The following is a 21,572-nucleotide window of genomic DNA, read 5'->3' as shown; positions in this document are numbered from 1 at the left end:
AGTGTGACATCCACCTAGAAACCAGACTCCCACACACTCTGGAGTTCATTAAGGTACCCTCTTAAGTTCCCCTACACATCAAGTCCCAATCGACGTCTCCGAAGCCCCCTACGACAACAGTAAACAAGGAAACTGGGGGGTTTGTTTTGTGATGCCTTCATTACAGTTTCCCCCCATCAACATATAGGGGTAAAGAGAGAGAACAAACTAAGGCGTGTGAGCTGATTTCTACCAGGGGCTGGTTTCAGAGGCCCATTGCACATGGTCTAACTAAACTGATCCTAAACATGGTTGCAAACCAGCATGGACGGTTTCTCAGTCATCATCTTGTTGGTTCACCAGCTCCCCAAACTAGTTTCAATATGGTAATGATGCATATCAACAACTTCGTGGAAAACTATTACGAAACTCAAAATTGAGAAGGGAGCATGCAACCTGACAAATCCTGACCTAAAACAAAACCCAGCAGAAGTTTAGGCAAATCCTCCCTCCTCTTCCCACTTTAAATGATACAGATAACATACATAACAGCAAGTTTCATTCCATCCCCAAACACTCCCTCTCCCACTATATACAATTTTTTCAGATCCTCTAACACCAAAATCAAAACAAATTAAATTCCAATCCATAAATAAAAAAACAATCAAGATAGCAACAAAACCAAAAACTCCTTTTACTGAGAAAAGATTTCCATTTCTATACCCATTCACTAGTTTCCAAACATTTTAAAAATACACCTCAGGTATTATATTACACTGGATAAGAAACCACATTTAAATATTATACAGTACAATCTTTCGAAAAAGAAATTAGTATACAGTGATCCATGTTATTCTGGATAACTAAATGAACTTCATCCTAAAGAAATGATCACTGTAAATGGTATCTTTCATTCTTTGGCATATTTTATTGTTATAGACTCAGTTCTCAATGTAAGTCTAAGATGAGGCCCAAAATATCACAATGTTCCCACAAATTAGTATACTGGCAGATCAACTTCATAAGTTGCACCAGAACATTTGCCAAGAGCTTTTCTGTAACTTACTGTGGACTTGGTGGTGAAGGTGGTGGTATGGGGGTGAAGTGCCTTATAAAGAGGACCTGCTGTAGTCCGGTCATAGGAAAAGAGGTCACAGCTGCATCCTAAAAGCCAATCCATATCACTAAACAGGAAGCATAAAGTGAACTGCTTTCCCAACAAAATAAAATATTTATAGCATCCATATGCTCATCAGCTTAGAAGGTTTTCTAACATCTTTTCCTTTACGGTATTTGTTTGTTTATGATGCATTATTTTTGTGTAATTCCTCCTTTTATAATAAAAAAAAAAAGTCTGCAGTAAGTGATGATCAAAGTGCTATAAAAAAAAAAAAGGGGGGGGGGCAATGAAGAGGTGTCTGAAAGCCTCTAACTCTATGATACAATGAGCCTTGATGTAATGGAGACTCCCCTACTGTCTTTTATGTTTTACATCAACAAGTATTTTATTCAAAGTGCATGGGTCCTCCAGAAGGGGTCAAAAGAGACTAGTTGGTTAACATCTCCAGTCTGAATAATCTCTCTCAAACTGAATACAACTGTCTGAAGTTAGACATACAGTAATAACAGATGCTGTCACTGCAAAGGGGTTAAGTTGTGCCATGACCAAGTACTGTAATGTTAGCTTTTCTGTCTGGAGTAACTCCTCTGTTTCCAGGTTCCCAGAATGAAGGCATGGCCGGTGATGGTGGCTGTGAGGTTAGTGGCCTGCAGCTCTTCTACCCCAAGGCCACATCAAGGATCATCATCACTGTGAATCCCAGCACACACCATCCTGACGCTAGACGGCCATTGCCCCTGCAGAATTAAACTTTATTATTATTATTATTATTATTATGATTAGATGATGAATGAATGAATGAATTATTATTGTTAAAATCTTTAACATCATCATCAACATCCTGACCTTTTTTCTATACAAACATAAGGCCATAACTTCATTTAAAAAATGCAAACAATCTGTTCTTTTAAAAACCTGGCAAAAGAAAACAAAAATCAAGATTATATGACTTACAGACTTTGAAAATGGAGGGCATATGTAGAAAGGAGAGGAAAACTGATTATGAATTTACAAACACTTCTACAGCTATCTGATGCAAACACTTTTTGCTGACATCTATATTAAAATATAAATAAATAAATAAATAACACTGGATTACACACCATCATCATCTGCCAGCTTGCACACTACAGGACAAAGGCTTCTTCCATCTTTCTCCACTTGGATAAATTAACTGTTATGGCAATTTATTTTATTCTAGTTTGCCTTGTACAAAGTACACTAAATCCTCAATATGCGTGTATTCAGTTTGCATTAAATATGTTTTGCATGGGAAGAAGACTACTGGAACACCTCAGTGAATGCATGAAAATGCCAGCATGTACGAAAAAATCCCAGAAGTCGGCCCCTGTCCACAGCCATCTCCTCCCAAGTTCCATGGACAGACCATACAGACACACACTCACCCCACTTACTTGTATACATAACATTGTGTTTTTGTGGGATCTTGGAAAAACAAATGGTCATAAATCAACATGGCTAAAATTATGGGATGTGGATCATCTGGTCACACATACACAAGCACAAATGCACACACATACACACACACAATTGCTTTCCACCTGCATCTGATCTCACACACACACACACACACACACACACACACACACACAAAAGGTTAGGGAAATACGAGAAAAGCAAGACAAGACCTCTAAAGTTGACTTTCCAGAGTGTAAACACTGTGGAAGAGATAATAAAAAATGCAAAGAATCTTATGGAAAAAGAGGAGTTCAAAAATGTATGGATAAAAAGATGCCTAACACAAGAGGAACTGGAATTACTGAAAGAGAAAAGGGAGGAAGCAAAAACAAAAAATGAGGGAAGATCAGAAGAGGAGAAGAAGAAATTTTTTTACAAAGTAATAGGATTGCAGGTACGAAAGTGGTACACAAACATGATGGAAGAAAAAGGAGGAAGGTAGTAGAAATATGTCATGACAAGTATATAAACAAGATGATAAAGTTGATGTACTCAAATGTGGATGGAATGGTATCTAAATTACTAGAGATGAATGATTATGTCAGAGAAAATGAACCACAAATAATATGCCTAACTAAGACAAAATTAACACCAAGGATATCCAATGACATACTAAACTTAGAGGAATACAATATATGGAGAAGAGACAGAAATTTAAAAAAAGGAGGAGGAATTATAATATTAACTAAGAAAAATCTAAAAGTCAAGGAAATAAACCTAGATATACCATCACAAGTAGAACTGATTGCAGTAGAGATCGACACATCTGAAGGTAAAGTAATTGTAGCCAATTTGTACATGCCACCCAGATCAAACACATGGGAAAGAGACGAATATGAGGACCTGGCAGAGAGTACAATTCAGAGTATAAGATCCTTGCTACATAAAATGGAAGAGAAATCAGAAAGAATTATACTAACTGGGGACTTCAACACAAATATAAATTGGAATACTCTAGATATAAATAGCCAAGAAAGCTGTTGGGACCAAAAGCTCCTGGATCTCGTACAAGAGTTTTTCTTAACGCAACATGTGAGGGAAACCACTAGAAAAAGAGGACTTGATGTACCTTCAGTGCTAGATCTAATATTTACTAGGCAAGAAAATGACATTGACAGTTTAATATATCACCCTCCACTCGGCAAGAGCGATCATGCAGTACTAAATTATAACTTCAGGATAGCATATGACATAGTAAACAGCAACGACAGTTACAAAAAGAGCCTAAACTATAAAAAGGGAAATTATCAAGACCTAAAGAAGTATTTCTTAGAAGTTGATTGGGAAAATGAGCTTAGAGGACAAGATTTAAATGCTGTATATAAAAACTTTTGTGAATTTTATGAAATAGGAGTACAGAAGTACATCCCACAGCACAAAGAAGCAGATAAGAAAATACAGAAATGGTTCAATACAGAATGTAAACAATCAAAAGAAAGAAGAGATTTGTTGTGGAATAGATACAGAAGACACAATAGTGAAAGGGCGTATAATAATTACAAACAGGCAAGAAACGACTATACAAGAATAAGGAGGGAAGCCCAAAAACAGTCTGAAGAGGATATAATACATAAAAGTAGTGATCAACCAAAGCTGTTTTACAACTATATCAGAAGTAAAACCAAAGTAAAAGATATAATACAATCCATTACGGACAAGGGAATCACTTATACACAAGAGAAAGATATTTGTGAAGCACTAAATAAGAATTTCCAATTAGTTTTTACAGAAGAAAATATTTTGAGAGGGACTATGTGGAACACGCATGTCCACACATAATACCAGATATACAAATAGCAGAAAAAGTAATACTGGAGGAGTTAAGTAGATTAGACAGAGGAAAAGCAAGTGGTCCTGATGAAATTTCATGTTGGGTGTTACGAGATTGTGCAAAGGAGTTAAGTAAACCATTATTTTTAATTTTCAAGAAATCCTTGAGTCAAGGGAAACTACCTGATATTTGGAAAAAAGCAAATATAGTCCCCTTATTCAAGAAAGGAAATAGACAAAATCCTCTCAACTACCGACCAGTATCACTGACCAGTGTTGTAAGCAAGGTATTAGAAAAACTTATAAGAAAAGCTTGGGTAAATCATCTAGAAGAACACAGTATGATAACAGAAAGACAGTTTGGTTTCAGAAAAGGAAAATAAATCATCTAGAAGAACACAGTATGATAACAGAAAGACAGTTTGGTTTCAGAAAAGGAAAATCATGTGTTACTAATCTGTTGAGCTACTATGACAGAGTAACAAACACAATACAGGAAAGGGAAGGATGGGTGGACAGTATCTATTTAGATTTCAAGAAAGCTTTTGACACAGTACCACACCAAAGACTTTTATGGAAGCTGTACCATCAAGGAGGAATTCGAGGCAAACTGTTTTGTTGGATGCAAGACTTTCTCATAAAAAGAGAAATGAGGACAGTACTAAGAGGAAACTACTCATCATGGAAAGAAGTGACTAGTGGAGTACCACAGGGTTCGGTGCTGGCACCAATCATGTTTTTAGTGCACATAAATGATATAAACAGTAACAATGGAAATGAGAGCTATCTGAATATGTTTGCAGATGATGCAAAAATACAAAGGAGAATTACTAGCACAGACTCTTGTAGGGAGCTACAAGAAGAATTAAATAAACTTCATGAATGGAGTAGTACATGGCAAATGGAATTCAATGTGGACAAGTGTCATGTAATCAAGTTTGGTAAAAGTGGAAAAAGACCTGACTGGGATTATAAGTTAGGAAATAAAACCCTATACACATCAGAAAGAGAGAAAGACCTAGGTGTGATTATCAATAACAGACTATCTCCGGCTGACCACATCAGCGAGAAGGTACGGAACATGTATACACTGCTTGCAAATATGAGAATAGCATTCACATACATAAATGAAGACATGCTAAGAAGGATAATAACATCATTCATTAGACCAACCCTGGAATATGCATCAATAGTCTGAAGTCCTCATCTCAAAAAGCATATAGACAAGATTGAAAAAGTTCAAAGGGCCGCTACAAGATGGATACCAAGCTTAAGGGACCTAAGCTACGAAGAAAGACTAAATAAACTGAATCTACCAACACTACAGGACAGAAGGAAAAGAGGTGACATGATAATGCTATATAAGTGCATATCAGGAAAGGAGAAAATAGACATAAATGATTACTTAACATATGGAGAAGCATCAGCAAGAGGACACTGCAAAAAACTGCATAAGAAGAGAGGTGATAAAGACGTAAGGAAATTCAGTTTCCCAAACAAAGCAATTGATCAATGGAATGCACTACCGAATGAAATAGTGTGTGCCAAAACAATTCACAAATTTAAGGATATGTACGATAAATATGGTTTAAGACACGGGACAGTACGAGCTTGACTCATTCCTGTAAAGATACAATTAGGTAAGAACAATTAGGTAAGAACACACACACACACACACACACATGCATTTTCATCGGGAATAGAAGAGGGCCAATGTGGTACTAATTTATAAGGGAAGGAACAAGGAAGAACCCCTGAATTATAGACCAGTGTCCCTGACCAGCTTGGTTGCAAATTGTGCGAGAGAATCCTGAAAGACAGATGGATAAAATATCTGGAGAGATGGACAGTTTGGCAAAAAGTCAGTTTGGATTCAGAAATGGAAGGTCATGTGTATCCAACTTGTTGAGCTTCTACTCTAGGGCAATTGATGTGCTACAGGAGAGAGATAGTTGGGTGGACTGTGTGTATTTAGACCTGAAGAAAGCCTCTGATTAGGTACCCCACAAACGACTAATGTGGAAATTGGAACTCACAGAAGGACTGAAGGGGAACCTCTTGGAGTGGATGAGAGACAGGTAAATGAGGGCAGTAATAAAGGACAGGATATCTGGATGGAAGGACGTAACAAGATGAGTCCCACAGGGCTCGGTGTTAGCACCCGCGATGTTCATGATTTACGTAAACGATATGGTAGATGTAATGAACAGTTATGCAAGTCTGTTTGCTGACAATGAAAAGAGCATGAGGATAGTAGAAGCTGAAGAAGACTGTAAAATGCTGCAGCAGGATCTGAACTGAATTCACGAGTGCAGCTGGATAAGGGAAATGAAATTCAATGAAAAAAAATGTAAAATATTGGAAATGGGTAAAAGTACCAAGAGACCATCACTAAATTATTTGATGGGTAATGAACCAATCACAAAAGTAAGAAAAGGGAAAGACTTGGGAGTGCTGGTCCAGGATAATTTGTCACTCCAAAAACACATTGACAAGATAAACAGATATATAATCTCTTGACTAACATAAGAGTAGCATTTCATTTCATGAATGAGGAGATGATGAAAAAATCAATAGTGGCCATGATCTGCCCCAGGTTGGAATATGCGGCAGCAGTGTGGTCCCCACATTAAAAGAAAGACATAAACAAGATCGAGAGTATACAAGAACAGCGACTATGATGGTCCCTAGCCTGGCAGATTTGTTGTACGGGGAAAGGCTGGAATAACTAGAGCTGCCTACCTTAGAAGAAAGGAGAGAGAGAGGCGACATGACTGCAGTGTTCAGGCCCATGATGGAAGTAGAAAAAATTAACAGAGAAGATCTGTTTGTGTGGGATGGGAAGTAACAAAAATTAACAGAGAAGATCTGTTTGTATGGGATGGGATAATAACAAGAGGACACAGAATGAAACTGAAAAAGCCAAGTTGCCAGTAGGATATTAAGAAATAAAGTTTTCCGTATAGATGAACAAACCTGTGGACAAAGAGATCGTCCTGTCTAGAAACTTAAACAAGTTCAAAGCAAAGCTTGACTTACTAAGAAACAGAGATGGGACCCCACAAGCATAGCTCATTTCCTGTATATCACAACTATGTAAATACGCACACATCACTTTCTGCCTGCATCTGATTACATGTACACACACACACAAAAACATGTGCACACACACACACACAAAATCACTTTATGTCTGCCTCTCGTCTCTAATCTCATCACCATCACTCACTAAGTACTTTTTCTTCTTTCAACTACCCTAAGTTTTTTGTTATTTTATGTGATCAAAATAGTCTTCTGCCTACCTCTTGGTAGATAAGTCATCAACTGAAGATAATTCCTTCCCCAACACTCAAGCATTGTTCCAATGCTTGTCATGGTAAGTGATCACCTTGAGGTTGCATGTGCACTACAGTGAATGTTAGGTATGATCAAGAGGGATGAAAAATTTTCAAAGGGGTGAAAGGAGGGAACTTTGGGAAAGTTTTGGGATTTCACCAAACCACTCTGTCATATAACATGGGTTTCAATGTCTCGATTTGCAAGTTTCAGTTTGCTCGGTAAAATTCCTGGACACATTAGACATGCGAACACGGGGTCTACTGTACAATATGAGGATTCCATACCTCGATCTTTATCTCTGCATAACATAGTTCTTCATTTACAACAGCATACTATAGTAACAGATGTATGGATTGTATATTTCCATTTTATTCTCTGCCTACCTCTTCCTCTCATTCCCCCTCTGGACCTTAACTCCATTTACTTACAGTCTGTAAAGTAATAATACTATATGTTCTAAAAATGAAAGTTTTTGAAGGCATCCTAAAAGCACCAAGAAATTCCTGGCACTCTCTGAGCTGGAGAGCTACTCCATCACTGCTGGGAATGAGGGACCAAGGGCTGGCTGAACTTAGTCACGGTGGCAAGACTTAGCCAGGACCTGACATGTGTTGACTTTTAACAATATGGGTGGAACAGTTTCTGACAGACCCCTAACTATGAGCTAAAAACTGCCCAAGTATAGCTGAATGGTTGCACTTCGTAGCATAGTTTTACTGATCACTGGGATCCACAAGCTTCTTTGTCATGGCAGTTCAATATACCACTGTAATACTGTACAACATTAATGACAGTAATAAGAATAGGGAAACCACTTAACAATACTACTAGATCATTTGTTGCTTGGGATATTACTCTGTGCACAGAGCATGGTTAATGACTGACCTCCGTTCAGGTATCCAACTTAGGTACACCCGTGCAAAGTTCCTCCTCATACACTTGCCTGCCAGTTTGTATCTTTATGTGTGAGAAAACCATTAGTGACGCAGTAGCCAGACACTCAAATGTCTGGTACCACTGTGTGGGAGGGAAGAGGTTAAGGGAGGAGGAAGGCTGAGGGAGCTGACAGTTCCTACCCCTCCCTCTTCCATCCCCATCCTTTTCACACAGTTACCTATCTATCTATCTATAGCCCAATGCCCTAATCCCGCAAAGGGTGGCCGCAGACAAAACGCCTCCAAGTCGCTCTGTCACCCACCATCTGACTACCCTCCCCCCAACTCACCTCCCCCACCCTCATATACTTCTCAACTCCATCCCTCCACCTCATCCTCGGTCTACCTCTCCCTCTCCCTCGCCCCACCTCACCCACATACACCCTCTTAGTCGGTCTTTCATTCTCCATTCTCTCCACATGTCCAAACCACCTCAGTGTATTTCTCCTAATCTTCTCAACCACATCCACATCCACCCCACAGCGTTCCTTCACTTCATTCGTCAACCTGTCCCTCCACGTCACTCCACATGCTCCTCTCAAGTAACTTATTTCCACTGCTCTCACTCTTGACTCGTTCCCCTCTTGTAAGGTCCATGCCTCGCTTCCATACGTCAGGGTAGGGATCACAATACTATCATGCAGTGACTTCTTAACTTCCATACTCACCTCCCTATTTCTCATCACTGCTCTCAGTGTACCAACAACCTTCCTTCCATGCTGTACCCTTTCACGCACTTCATCCCCCAAAGTTCCATCCTTACTCATCACACTACCCAAGTACTTGAATGCACTCACATTCTCCATATCCTCACCATCCAACCTCACTGCACACTCTGTGACTTCATTCCTCTCAAACACCATAACTACTTTTATTTACATTAACTTTCAGATTCCTCCCCCTACACACTGTCCCAAATTCATTCACCAAACCTTGCAACTCCCATTCATCTTCACTCAACGGCACTGTATCATCAGCAAACAGCAACACCGGAAGCTTCCAAATCTCACCCTCATTCATTAGAGCCACCCCCACATCCACTGCCCTACCCTGCACCTCCTTTACAACCCCATCCATGTATATATTAAACAGCCATGGAGACATCACACAACCCTGTTTCAGTCCCACATTGAGATCAAAGAACTCACTCAGCTCACCATCCATTCGCACCGTAGCCCTAGCTCCCTCGTACATACTATTCACAGCACTCAACAATTTCCCCTCCACTCCATATATTCTTAATACCTTACCACATAGATAAATGTTGGGTACTGCTTTGCTACCACTTGTCTCACACATACTATTTCGAAGTGGTGAGTGAGTGTATAATGCGGAACTTTCCTCGGGTGTACATCTGAGTTGCAAAATACTTAAAGGTTGTTTTGTTGGTGCAATAATCATTCTCTTTTGTATGAACCATTACAATGATGAGTGCATGTAAGGGAGAATCAAGCGTGTTGCATGATGTGTCACTGTTTTTATGCTGCTCTAAAGCTGCCAGCAAGGATAAGACTGTTAAAGGATGGATGAAGTTGGAAGGTACACCATGGAGGAAAAGACTGAAGAATGAAAGCAAGATAGTGTGTTTTGTGAAATGCCAATGGAAATGATTTTGTATCTGGGCCTTTGATTCTGGTTTCGAACTCTGGTTTCTCTGCTTAAAATGAAAGGTGTGTATAATGTAATGGATTCTGATTAGCAAGAAAATTAACCATTCACAATGAAGGCTCCCTCCTCCTCCTCCTCAACCTAACCTCTGTTTCCCAACCATGGATGGAGTGAGCTAAAGAACAAAGAGCAGGAAAAAAACTGAAAAAGGGAGAACTACATTGGGTAAAATCTTCTGGATAGATAGAAAGATAGACAGACAGATGGACAGAAAGACGGACAGATAGAAAGAGATGAAGAAAATTGCTTAACAGTAACAAAACTAAAATATAAAAAAGATTTAATCAGTGTGAAGATGTTTAAATCCAACTACATGGTGTCATAAAAAAGTTGTGAAAATGGTCTCATCAGTTTTTAATGAGTGGTCAGTGACTGTTTGTCAAACATCAGCCACTCCTCTGATTGCCATAGATCACCTGACAACAAGACACTACCAAGAGTCAGTGCAACAGATCGTAAATTTAACTCCTTGAATCCAGGTGATGTATTTTCCAGCTTAGTTGTACTCCTCCTGCTACCAAATGATTTTGTTCTAACTGGGAGAAGATGCTGGTAGTTAAGAGGTTAATGAAACCTATTCCCAGTCTCTCCAGTTCAGAAAGTCTCTCTTAAACTGAATTTACCTGTCTGAAGACAGCAACAACAAAATACAAAATATGTTATTGGATTTGAGAACTTCCAGTTTTCAGACCTGCCCAGTACTATCAGAACTTTTCAATCACACCATAAATATATATACTTTGAGTACACATTCCCTCCTTACTCAGTTTGTGCCTCGGGAATAATGTCATCAACCACAACAAACACCATAGCCCCTGCGGCAAAGGCCAAAGCATAGGGTAGGAGCGGCTCACACAGGGTCACTCCTAGGGCCCCAATTACACCCGCTACAGGCTCGACCATTCCACTAAGTTGGCCATACCTGACAAGAAAATACAAATGAGCCTCAGGTGGAGACAGTTCAGCAGAAGGTAGTTTCACTTCAGATTACAAGAAAATGGTATTGCAACAAGTATGGTATTGTAGTTGCTCTCGTTAAGTGGCATTATATAAATAATAAACCCCAACAATCTCTGGAATTCAAGTCCTTATGGGCCAAATACAGTTGTAGTACCTACATCCACTACACCAATGTGCCTCTAACAAACTACTAACTGTATATAATGTATTCTGGAACTCAGGGGCTAAATTAATTCACTGCATTGTGGTCTTGGGGAGGGGGGGGGAATCTGATTTTTAATTTTTATTCTGCATCAACAGCTTTATTTTTACTGAAATACTTTAATTACATCCTGGAATTAATAACTTATATTCATTCTGTGTTTTCCAGATAAATTATTTCATGAAGCTGTGCAGGTATGGCAAGAAAAATAAGACATACCTGGTAAGCAACTTTCCTCTCTTTTATACAGCTTTCAACTCACCAAAATGATGACCAAATGGAGTGGCCAGCACCTCGCAAAGGCAGTGATACCGCCATGCCTTCAGGGAAGTTCTGGATGCCAATACCTAGTGCTAAATTTCTGCAATGAATGAAGTGAATAATATAAAGAAAAAAATGGGGAAAATTATTAATGCACAGTCATCTCGTTAACCATGATACAGTATAACATAATGACTGACTCAAAATATTAATTCTTTCCAATCAACATGACACTGGCAAGATGCAACTATAATACAGTACAGTACATTTTAAGTCCTCAGTACTGTATGTAACTTTTTTTTTTCCCCCGACACTGTTTTGCTATCAAGTACAGTATGCAATCACTTACAGAAGAATTACCTATTTTAGTTCCACTGCTACCCATAAAGCTGATATGCCAGATACATTCAACATATCCCTGACTTCTAATGAGGACTGTCTGTGCTTGTAGTAGAATAGTTCAGTGGGATGCAGTCAGCTCCTTCAAGTCAACATTTTCCAGCCTACACCATTATCAAGCAGTGAGGATGCACCCACTGTAAATGGCCTGTTCATCTTTATCCTCGCACATAGCCTGAGCAATGTACGTTCACTACAGGAGGATGGGAGGGCAGGGATCAACTTGTCTCCAGAGGATTATAACAAATAACTCCCATATAATGAACATATTTCAGGTTGAGGGATAATAAGAACAACCAATTAACAAGAGGAATACACTGCTATATCCTGGAAAATAATTAGGATCAACAACTATAAGGAAGGCTATATATACACTATATCTATCTATTTATGTATCTATCTGTCTGTCTATTGAGAGAAACTACATGCCTCAGACCTGAAAAAACACTAACAAACTCAATACATTGGAACTAATGAAGTAAACATGGCTTACACATTTGCTGTCATGGGATTGGTGCTCTCATGTTACAGTGACTGGCCATTTTTAGCACCCTGTCCCTACAATGTCAGTGGCACATTCTGTTTTACCAACTGCCACAATGGGGAAAAATTTTGCTCAGTACTCCCTATGTACTGCTTTTCATCTGCAAGGTGCACAGTGTGATCATTATCTATGTGACTGTTTGCCATAATTATGCCAACACCATTGCTGTATTACTATTATAAATGTAAAAAATTAAGTCTGACTTCTTAAGGAATAAAATGAGTTAACTATGGATAAACTTAAGGCAATGATTGTTACATTATATCAACTTTCATAGCTAAAGTTAGTGACTGTGCCATAATTATGCTAAATATCATCAGGATTGGAAGTCAGGTATAATTATTCCCTTGTACAAAGGAAAAGGGGAAAAAGAAGTGTGTGGTAATCATAGGGGCATTTGTCTTCTTAGTATAATAGGAAAAGTGTATGGTAGGATACTTATTGAGAGAGTTAGAGAAAGAACAGAGAAATTAGTTGGAGAAGAACAGGGAGGCTTTAGGAAGGGAAGAGGTTGTGTAGATCAGATACAGTATTCATTCTTAGATCTTTAGTGGAAAAGTTTCTAGAGAAGGGAAAGAAGTTGTATGCGGCTTTCATGGATTTGGAGAAAGCATATGACAGGGTGGATAGACAAGGATTGTGGAAAATGTTAAGAATATATGGAGTAGATGGGAAGTTGCTGAATGCTGTGAAGAGTATGTACGATGGTGCGAAGGCTGCAGTGTGTGTGGATGGTGAACTAAGTGAATTTTTCTCTTTGAAAGTTGGGTTGAAACAGGGATGTGTCATGTCTCCATGGTTGTTCAATCTGTACATAGATGGGGTAATAAAAGAGGTACAAGGTAGGGTAGTGGATGTTGGAATGGCCTTGGTGAGAAAGGATAGTGTTTGGAAACTCCCTGTACTGTTGTTTGCAGATGATACTGTGTTGTTGAGTGAAGACGAAGGGGAGCTGCAAGGCTTGGTGGATGAGTTTGGGAGAGTGTGTAAGAAACGGAATCTAAAGGTGAATGTAGGGAAGAGTAAAGTGATGGTCTTTGAGAGAAGTGAAGTCAGTGAATGTACAGCGAGGTTGGATGGTGAGGAATTGTAAAATGTGAGTACGTTTAAGTACTTGGGTAGTGTGATGAGTAAGGATGGAGGTTTGGAGGGTGAAGTGCTTGAAAGGGTACAGCAGGGAAGAAAGGTTGCTGGTTCTTTGAAAGCAGTGATAAGAAACAGGGAAGTGAGCATGGAAGTGAAAAAGTTACTACATGACAGTATTGTGATACCAACTCTAACTTACGGAAGTGAAGCTTGGACGTTATTGGAAGGACACAAGTCAAGAGTGAGAGCAGTGGAAATGAGTTACTTAAGAGGAGCCTGTGGAGTCACATGGAGAGACAGGCTGACGAATGCGGATATAAAGGAGCGTTGTGGTGTAGATGTGGATGTGATAGGAAGCGTTATGAGGAACACACTGAGGTGGTTTGGCCATGTGGAGAGGATGGAGGGTGAAAGACTGACGAAGAGGGTGTATGTGAGTGAGGTGGAGGGGGAAGAGGGAGGGGGAGGCCGAGGATGAGATGGAGGGATGGGGTGGAGAGGTATATGAGAGAGGGGGGTGTGAGTTGGGAGCAGGGCAGTGAAATGGCAGGGAACAGGGTGACTTGGAGGCGATTTGTTTGTGGCCACCCCAAATGGGATTGAGGCGTCTGGCAATAGATAGACAGATCATCAGTGAATTATTAATATGAATGATATTCAGTAGTTCTGGTGTTCCTAAATGAAAAGTAATGATTGAAATGTGGGTAATATGGGTGAGGCGAGTTCAACTCAGTACCCTCTGGGTATTACTTTTTGTCTAAAGGTGCACATCATAATTATCAGCTCTGTGACGGTGCATAATAATTATGCTAAATTCATTACTGAATCCATTAATATGAATGCTAATAATTAGTTTTTTGTCCCTTCTGAAAAATAAAAAAGAAAGTGGATTTAGATCAGAGTGATGAGTCAACTTCCAGATCCAACAGGTGAGTATGGAGTGAGTCAAGGGGAAAGACTGACGACCAACACCAACAGTTGTCCCCTGGCCTTGGAAGGGGTGATATTTAATGCACCAAGCCAGGAAACTGCAAACTAGGTTATAATGTGGGTTTTAACCCCTACACCGAGGGCATGTTTACCGATGTTTTGCGTGTGCCGCGGGGTTATTCGGGCTCCGACAGACTCTCAAAAAATATTTGCCAAAAATCAGTTATTAGTCCTAGAATATTAAAATTACATATGCTTATGGCACATACCTTCAGCTTTCTCCTGGAATGTTTGTTGAGCCTTCATCAGTTACCGTAGGACTTGTGGAGACCTCTGAAGTTGGGTAACAAAGTCTCCACTTTACACTTCCCGACAACCCGTAATATGATTACCACAGCCAGATATTAACACTATAAACACTACTCTATGATTTTCAAGTAGTTTGGGATCCATACTCCAAAAAAAAAAAAAACACTGTGAAAGCAATGAAAATTACGAGCGTGTCTGACCGTCGCACTTATGCTAGTTTGCCCTTGGTACTCTGTCATTTATTATTCATAAAACCCCTCACACTTTATATTTCTATTACTATATAACACTTATATATATCTACAGTCTTTATCCATAAGTTTCCTTCAGTAGTATTAGTTTATTGTCACTGTAGGGATTCAATTTCTTTCAGTAAAATACGTAGCATTCACTTTCTCGTCCTGTATATTAGCATTGAGAGTGAATGTCACTTTCATCTTCACTCTCATAACTCATAGTATTCAGACATGCTAGAGTGAAACTTTCACTTTAATTACTCCTAGGGTATATACTCGTATTCTTATAATACTACTCATTTACATTTCTATTTACGTTCTCTATTTTATTTACGTTATTTACATTTCTATTTTATTTACACTGTGTTATGCACTGTCACTTGAAGTAACTTATAAAACTATTTTCCATTGTTCACATATATTTACATTCATTACTTTCACTTGCTGTTTACACATTATTTACATATTATTTACAATTCCACTTGCATTGTCTTACTCAATAGAAAGATCGTAGTCACTCTTTTATCAATTGTCAGCCCTTTACCTCTTTCCACATGAGGTTTAGTAGGGGGTAAAGGTCACAGGGCCCTTTGCATGGGGGTGAAAAAGTCCCTGAAGTCAGCAAGAAGAAACAGACGTACCTCTACTTCGGAAGATGAGAGTAAACTGATAACGGAGGGCCGGGGTAGAGGCCTACTTAGGGGATATTCAGTGCTACCAACGTTCGCTCTTGAAACAGCTATGTATAGCACTGAAATGATTGGCAGAAAATCTAGACAATATATTATAAATTAGGTAGTTCCAGGTGAATGTAAATATCACTTAGGCTTCTCCCTTCCCTCCTTACATGTATATTTATTATGAAAATAGATTATACGGCATATTTCAAGGGGAAAAAAACAGCGAAAATTAGCGAACGAGTGCATGTGAGGTGTTGTCAGGTGATAATTAGCCAATTCCAGGTGTATGGCACTCTCACTTACCTTATTTCTTTCTTGTATATATTATTTGGTATAAGAATAGAGCATAGGGCTTATTTCAATGGATGAAATCAGTGAAAAATTCCAAGGAAGATTTACTTAGCGTAGCACGGCCGGGCAGGCGAGAGGATAGGGTAAAGGAGGGGGGGTAGGGAGGGGAGTCAAGAACGGGGAGAAATGGCTAAATTGTCAACAATGGATGGGAGTACAGATGAGATTAGGAGTGCTGACTAGTGTTGGACATTGGCAGTACTGATAGATGATACAAGCCCCCACTTGGAAGCCCGGGTGAATTCAAAATAACACAGAATCACAAAAGCGACGCCCCACGGTATGATCCCTTGCTCCCAAGCGTCACGAAAGTGACGCCCCGCAGTATGATCCCTTGCTCCCAAGCGTCACGAAAGTGATGCCCCGCGGTTAAAGGGTTAAGGAAATACATCAGAAGGTCACCCAGGGTTACTCTTAAATTACTATACAATACTTAACCTTATCCAATGCCAAAATCAGACCAATTAATGTTTCTAGCTATCTAAAACACCATAATACCACCAAAGAAACGGTATGGTATGACATCATAGCATATAAATTCTGTGGTGGTATTGCAATGTTTTAGGTGGCTATAAACATCAGTTAGGTTGGTTTTGGTACTGGGTAAGGTTAGGTATAGTCAATTATGAGTATCCTTGGGTGGCCTCCTGATGTATTCCCAATGAACCCACATTATAATCCTGAGCACAATTTCCTGGTTTTGTGATCAAGTTTTCAAAAATGAAACCCAACTGCATACTGGGTCCTCCCAGTATATCACTCAAGTGAGGAAGTTAACACCTCATCATGACATTTTTTTTCTTTTTAACCAAGGATGCAGCAAAGAGTGCTTAATATTATACAGCTGAAGGATCCCAGGCATATTTAGCATTGGTATGACTACCTGTCTAAGCATGACTGGATGCTACATTCTGAACAAACAGCAATAATTTGTGGGTGAGACTAACCTTGGGAAGCTCACAGGTTCTCTTCTACTAGTACTGCCCTCAATCAAATCTCAAATATATACATTCATTCACACAGAAACACCATGATAAATTTACAGCTTATATTGTAAGAAGATGGTTTAAGTCCTGCAACCAAAAGGAATAACTAAAATGCTTTAACCCTTTCAATACATTGAAACATTCTTATATTTTCTTCTTTCCATTTCCAGACAATTTTACTCAAGTTAGGAAAGACTTTATGCTCTGTCAAGTTTACATAAAGCCTCCACTGTGGAGAGGTTAATGTAGCCTTCATTAACCTTTCACTGCAACAGATCTCCCTCTGAATAATATCATGTGGTGGTGGCCTGATTAAAATGGAAATGAAGTTAATGAAGTGAAGTGGTTAATGAAATGTACCAGAACTTACTTGGCTTTATTGAATGTTGCTAAAGGAGTCTTCCCAATTGCACCAAAGCCAACACCAACTGCTAGGCCCTCTTTGGGGAGAAAATAATAATAATAATAATAATAATAATAATAATAATAATAATAATGATGATGATGATGATAATCCATCCATTCATCCATCATCCAATCCTATGTTGCCCCATGAGAAGTGTACGAGCCCATGGCTAGGTAAGTTGGTCCTAACATTTAAGATGGGAGTGACCAGCCTCACTCATCCCTGAGTGGCATTACGTGAGCAATAAACCCCAACCACCCCTTGGATATAAACCTGCACCGGCTCAATCCGACTGGAGCGCCTTAATTACTCACTATACCACCAGATGCCATAATTTGGTTACATGGTTACCATCCAGCGTAGTAATTGGTTTCCTGATGTATTGGAAAACATTTGGCATGTCACTCAGTGTACAGTCACCCAAAGGCAGAGGGAAGGAAAGAAAGATGGAAGAGGGAATGTAAAGTCACTTGTAGGCAGAAGGAAGAGGATAGAATGAAGGCAGAGGGAAGAGGAAAGAATGAAGGAAAGAAAGACAGAAGAGGGAGTGTAAAGTCACTTGTACACAGAAGGAAGAGGAATTAATGAAGGAAAGACAGAAGAGGAAGGAGGGAAGAGATGAAAGGGAAGACACCCACAGCTGCACTACTCTGAGTGAGTGGATGGTGAGTGTCCCCACCTACCATCATCATCGTCATCATCATCATCATAATAATAATAATAGATTTTCATTCATTCATTCATCATCTAATCCTGTGTTGCCCCACGAGATGCGTGGAAGCCTGGGGCTAGGCAAGTTGGTCCTGACATTTAAGATGAAAGTGACCAGCCTCACTTATCCATGAGTGGCATTATGTTAGCAATAAACCCCATGCATCCCTGAGTGGCATTGCATGAGCAATAAACCCCAACCATCCCTTGGGTATAAACCTGTACAGGTTCAATCCAAGTGGAGCACCTTAATTACCCACTAGACCACCAGGTGCCATAATCTGGTCATGTGGTTATCATTCAGCGTAGTAAATGGTTTCCTGGGTTACAAGAAATCATTTGGCTTGTCACTCAGTGTACAGACCATAAGGCAACACAACACTGAGTAAGTGGATAACGGGTGCCCTCACTTACCACAAAATAATAATAATAATAATAATAATTAGTGGTTGGTGGGGGAGCTCCCCATGCACACACTCGATGTAGTGCTGCTCTCATGTGCCTGCCCTTTCCTCTCTCCCTTCTTTCCATCCTTCCACTTCTTTCTTTCCTTCATTTTTTCCTCCTCCTGTCTATGAGTGACCCTACACTGAGTGGCAAACCAAATGATTTCCTGTACTAAATCATTTACCATGCTGGGTGGTAACCATATAACCAAATTATGGTGCCTAGTGGTTTAGTAGTCGGATTGAGCCGGTGCAGGCTTATGTCCAAAGGGTGGCTGGGGTTTACTGCTCATATACTGCCACTCAGGGATGAGTGAGGCTGGTCAGTCTCTTCTTAAATGTCTGGACCAATTTGCCTAGTCCCGGGCTCCTATGCTCCTCATGGGGCAACACTGGATTAGAAGATGAATGAATGAAGGAAATTTAATAATAATTCATTCATTCATTCATCATCCAATCTAATAATAACACCAATCACCATCACAACCAATACCACACCATCACAATCATCATCATCATCCAAACCTTCTACAAAATAGCAACCAACTGAGAGAATAAGCGGGATTTCGTCACTGATGATTCAGTAACGCATGATATTTGTTACCAATCTATCTATCCATCTATTGCCAGACACCTTAATCCCTTATATGGGGTGGCCACAAACAAATCACCTCCATGTCACTCTGTCCCCTGCCATTTCACTGCCCTGCTACCAATTCACACTCCCCTCTCTCATATACCTCTCCACTCCATCCCTCCACCTCATCTTTGGCCTTCCCCTCCCTCTCTCTCCCTCCACCTCACTCACATACACTCTCCTCATCAGCCTCTCACTCTCCATCCTCTCCACATGGCCAAACCATCTCAATGTGTTTCTCCTAATGCTTCCTATCATATCCACATCCACACCACAACGCTCCTTCACCTCCTCATTTGTCAGTTTGTCTCTCCATGTGACTCCATAGGCTCCTCTCAAATAACTCATTTCCACTGCTCTCACTCTTGACTTGTGTCCCTCCAACAATGTTCAAGCTTCACTTCCATACATCAGAGCTGATATCACAATACTGTCATGTAATAACCTTTTCACTTCCATGCTCACTTCCCTGTTTCTTATCACTGCCCTCAAGGAACCAGCAACCTTTCCTCCTTGTACTCTTTCAAGCACTTCACCCTCCAACCTTCCATCCTTACTCGTCACACTACCCAAGTACTTAAACAGACTCACATTTTCCATTTCCTCATCATCCAATCTCACTGTATATTCACTGGCTTCACCTCTCTCGAAGACCATAACTTTACTCTTCCCTACATTCACCTTTAAATTTCGTTTCTTACACACTCTCCCAAACTCATCCACCAAGCCTTGCAGCTCCCCTTCGTCTTCACTTAACAACACAGTATTATCTGCAAACAACAGTACAAGGAGTTTCCAAACAATGCCTTCTCTCATTAGGGCCACTTCAATATCCACTGCCCTACCTCGTATCTCTTTTATAATCCCATCCATATACAGACTGAACAACCATGGAGACATGACACATCACTGTTTCAACCTAACCTTCAAATAGAAAAACTCACTCTGTTCATTATCCACAAGCACTGCAGCCTTAGCACCCTCATACATACTCTTCACAGCATCCAACAACTTCCCATCTTCTCCATATATTCTTAATACTTTCCACAATCCTTGTCTATCATCCCTGTCATACGCTTTCTCCAAATCCATGAAGGCCACATACAACTTCTTTCCCTTCTCTAGACATTTTTCCACTAAAGAACTAAGAATGAATATCTGATCTACACAACCTCTTCCTTTCCTAAAGCCTCCCTGTTCTTCTCCAACTAATTCCTCTGTTATTTCCATAACTCTGTCAATTACACTGAGAAGACAAATGCCCCTGTGATTACCACACACGTCTTTTTCCCCTTCCCCTTTGTACAAGGGAATAATTTTACCTGACTTCCAATCATCTGGGACTTTACCTTCCTCCCAGGCCAATCTGACACATCTTCCACATCCATTCTACTACTATCTCTCCCCCATGCTTCAGCATTTCAACTCCATCAATTCCTGGGGCTTTCCCCATTTTGACTTTCTTTATTGCTTTCACAACTTCCATCCTACTGATTTCTTCCTGTCTTCTCACCTCCCTCCTTCTCCTAGCCATTCCCCAGCCACTTATACTCACATTACTTTCATTCTCTATGTTCAACAGTTCATTAATGAGTTCTCTCCATCTGCTCACTTTTTCTCCCTTCTCAACTAGTAATCTACCATTTTTATCTTTCACTCCCCTACTAACTTCTCTGCCACCTTGTCTGACTCTCTTTACCTCTTTCCAGAACATTTTCTTACATTCCCTTCACTTGACACTCAGATTCCAAATTCCTCATCCACTCTCTTCTTCCTTTCTCTTACTGATCTTTTCACATCTCTCTTCCTTTCTACATATAACTCTCTCTTCCATCTCTCAACTTCTTCCACGCCCTTATTTCTCATCCATTCATTATATGGTTTCCTCTTTTGTGCCACAGCCTGTCTCACCTCTTCATTCCACCATGCTGTTCCTTGCACCCCCTTTTGTCTTCTCTTCACTCCACACACCACCTCACATGCTGCACATATTTCTTCTGTGAATATCTTGCACACACCTTCCACGTCCCCCATCTGCTCCAATTCGTATTTACCCAATAGTTCCTCAACTTCTCTCTTATATTCTGCCTTTTTCTCATCCTCTTATAACCTTTCCACTCTCCTTACATCTACTCCTT

General features: G+C 39.9%; 1 protein-coding gene across 1 annotated transcript in view; it reads right to left on the bottom strand.

The window, feature by feature from the left end:
• Positions 1–1,633: 1,633 nt before the first annotated feature.
• Positions 1,634–21,572, bottom strand: part of Zip48C (Zinc/iron regulated transporter-related protein 48C) — a 45,888-nt gene continuing 25,949 nt past the window's right edge. Inside the window, exons 5-8 of the mRNA XM_080273821.1 lie at positions 17,605–17,674; positions 11,715–11,813; positions 11,054–11,212; positions 1,634–1,836 (exon numbers count right to left, since the gene is read on the bottom strand). Of these exons, the coding sequence (XP_080129947.1) occupies positions 1,758–1,836; positions 11,054–11,212; positions 11,715–11,813; positions 17,605–17,674 (407 nt within the window). The 3' untranslated portion in view covers positions 1,634–1,757. The remainder of the gene's footprint in view (positions 1,837–11,053; positions 11,213–11,714; positions 11,814–17,604; positions 17,675–21,572) is intronic.

Source organism: Coenobita brevimanus, chromosome 6 (genome assembly GCF_032717465.1).
Source record: "Coenobita brevimanus isolate Jiangsu-jjx chromosome 6, ASM3271746v2, whole genome shotgun sequence".
NCBI classification, from domain to species: Eukaryota; Metazoa; Arthropoda; class Malacostraca; order Decapoda; family Coenobitidae; genus Coenobita; species Coenobita brevimanus.
Note: the sequence above shows the minus strand (reverse complement) of the source record. Positions and strands in the feature narration are given on the sequence as shown.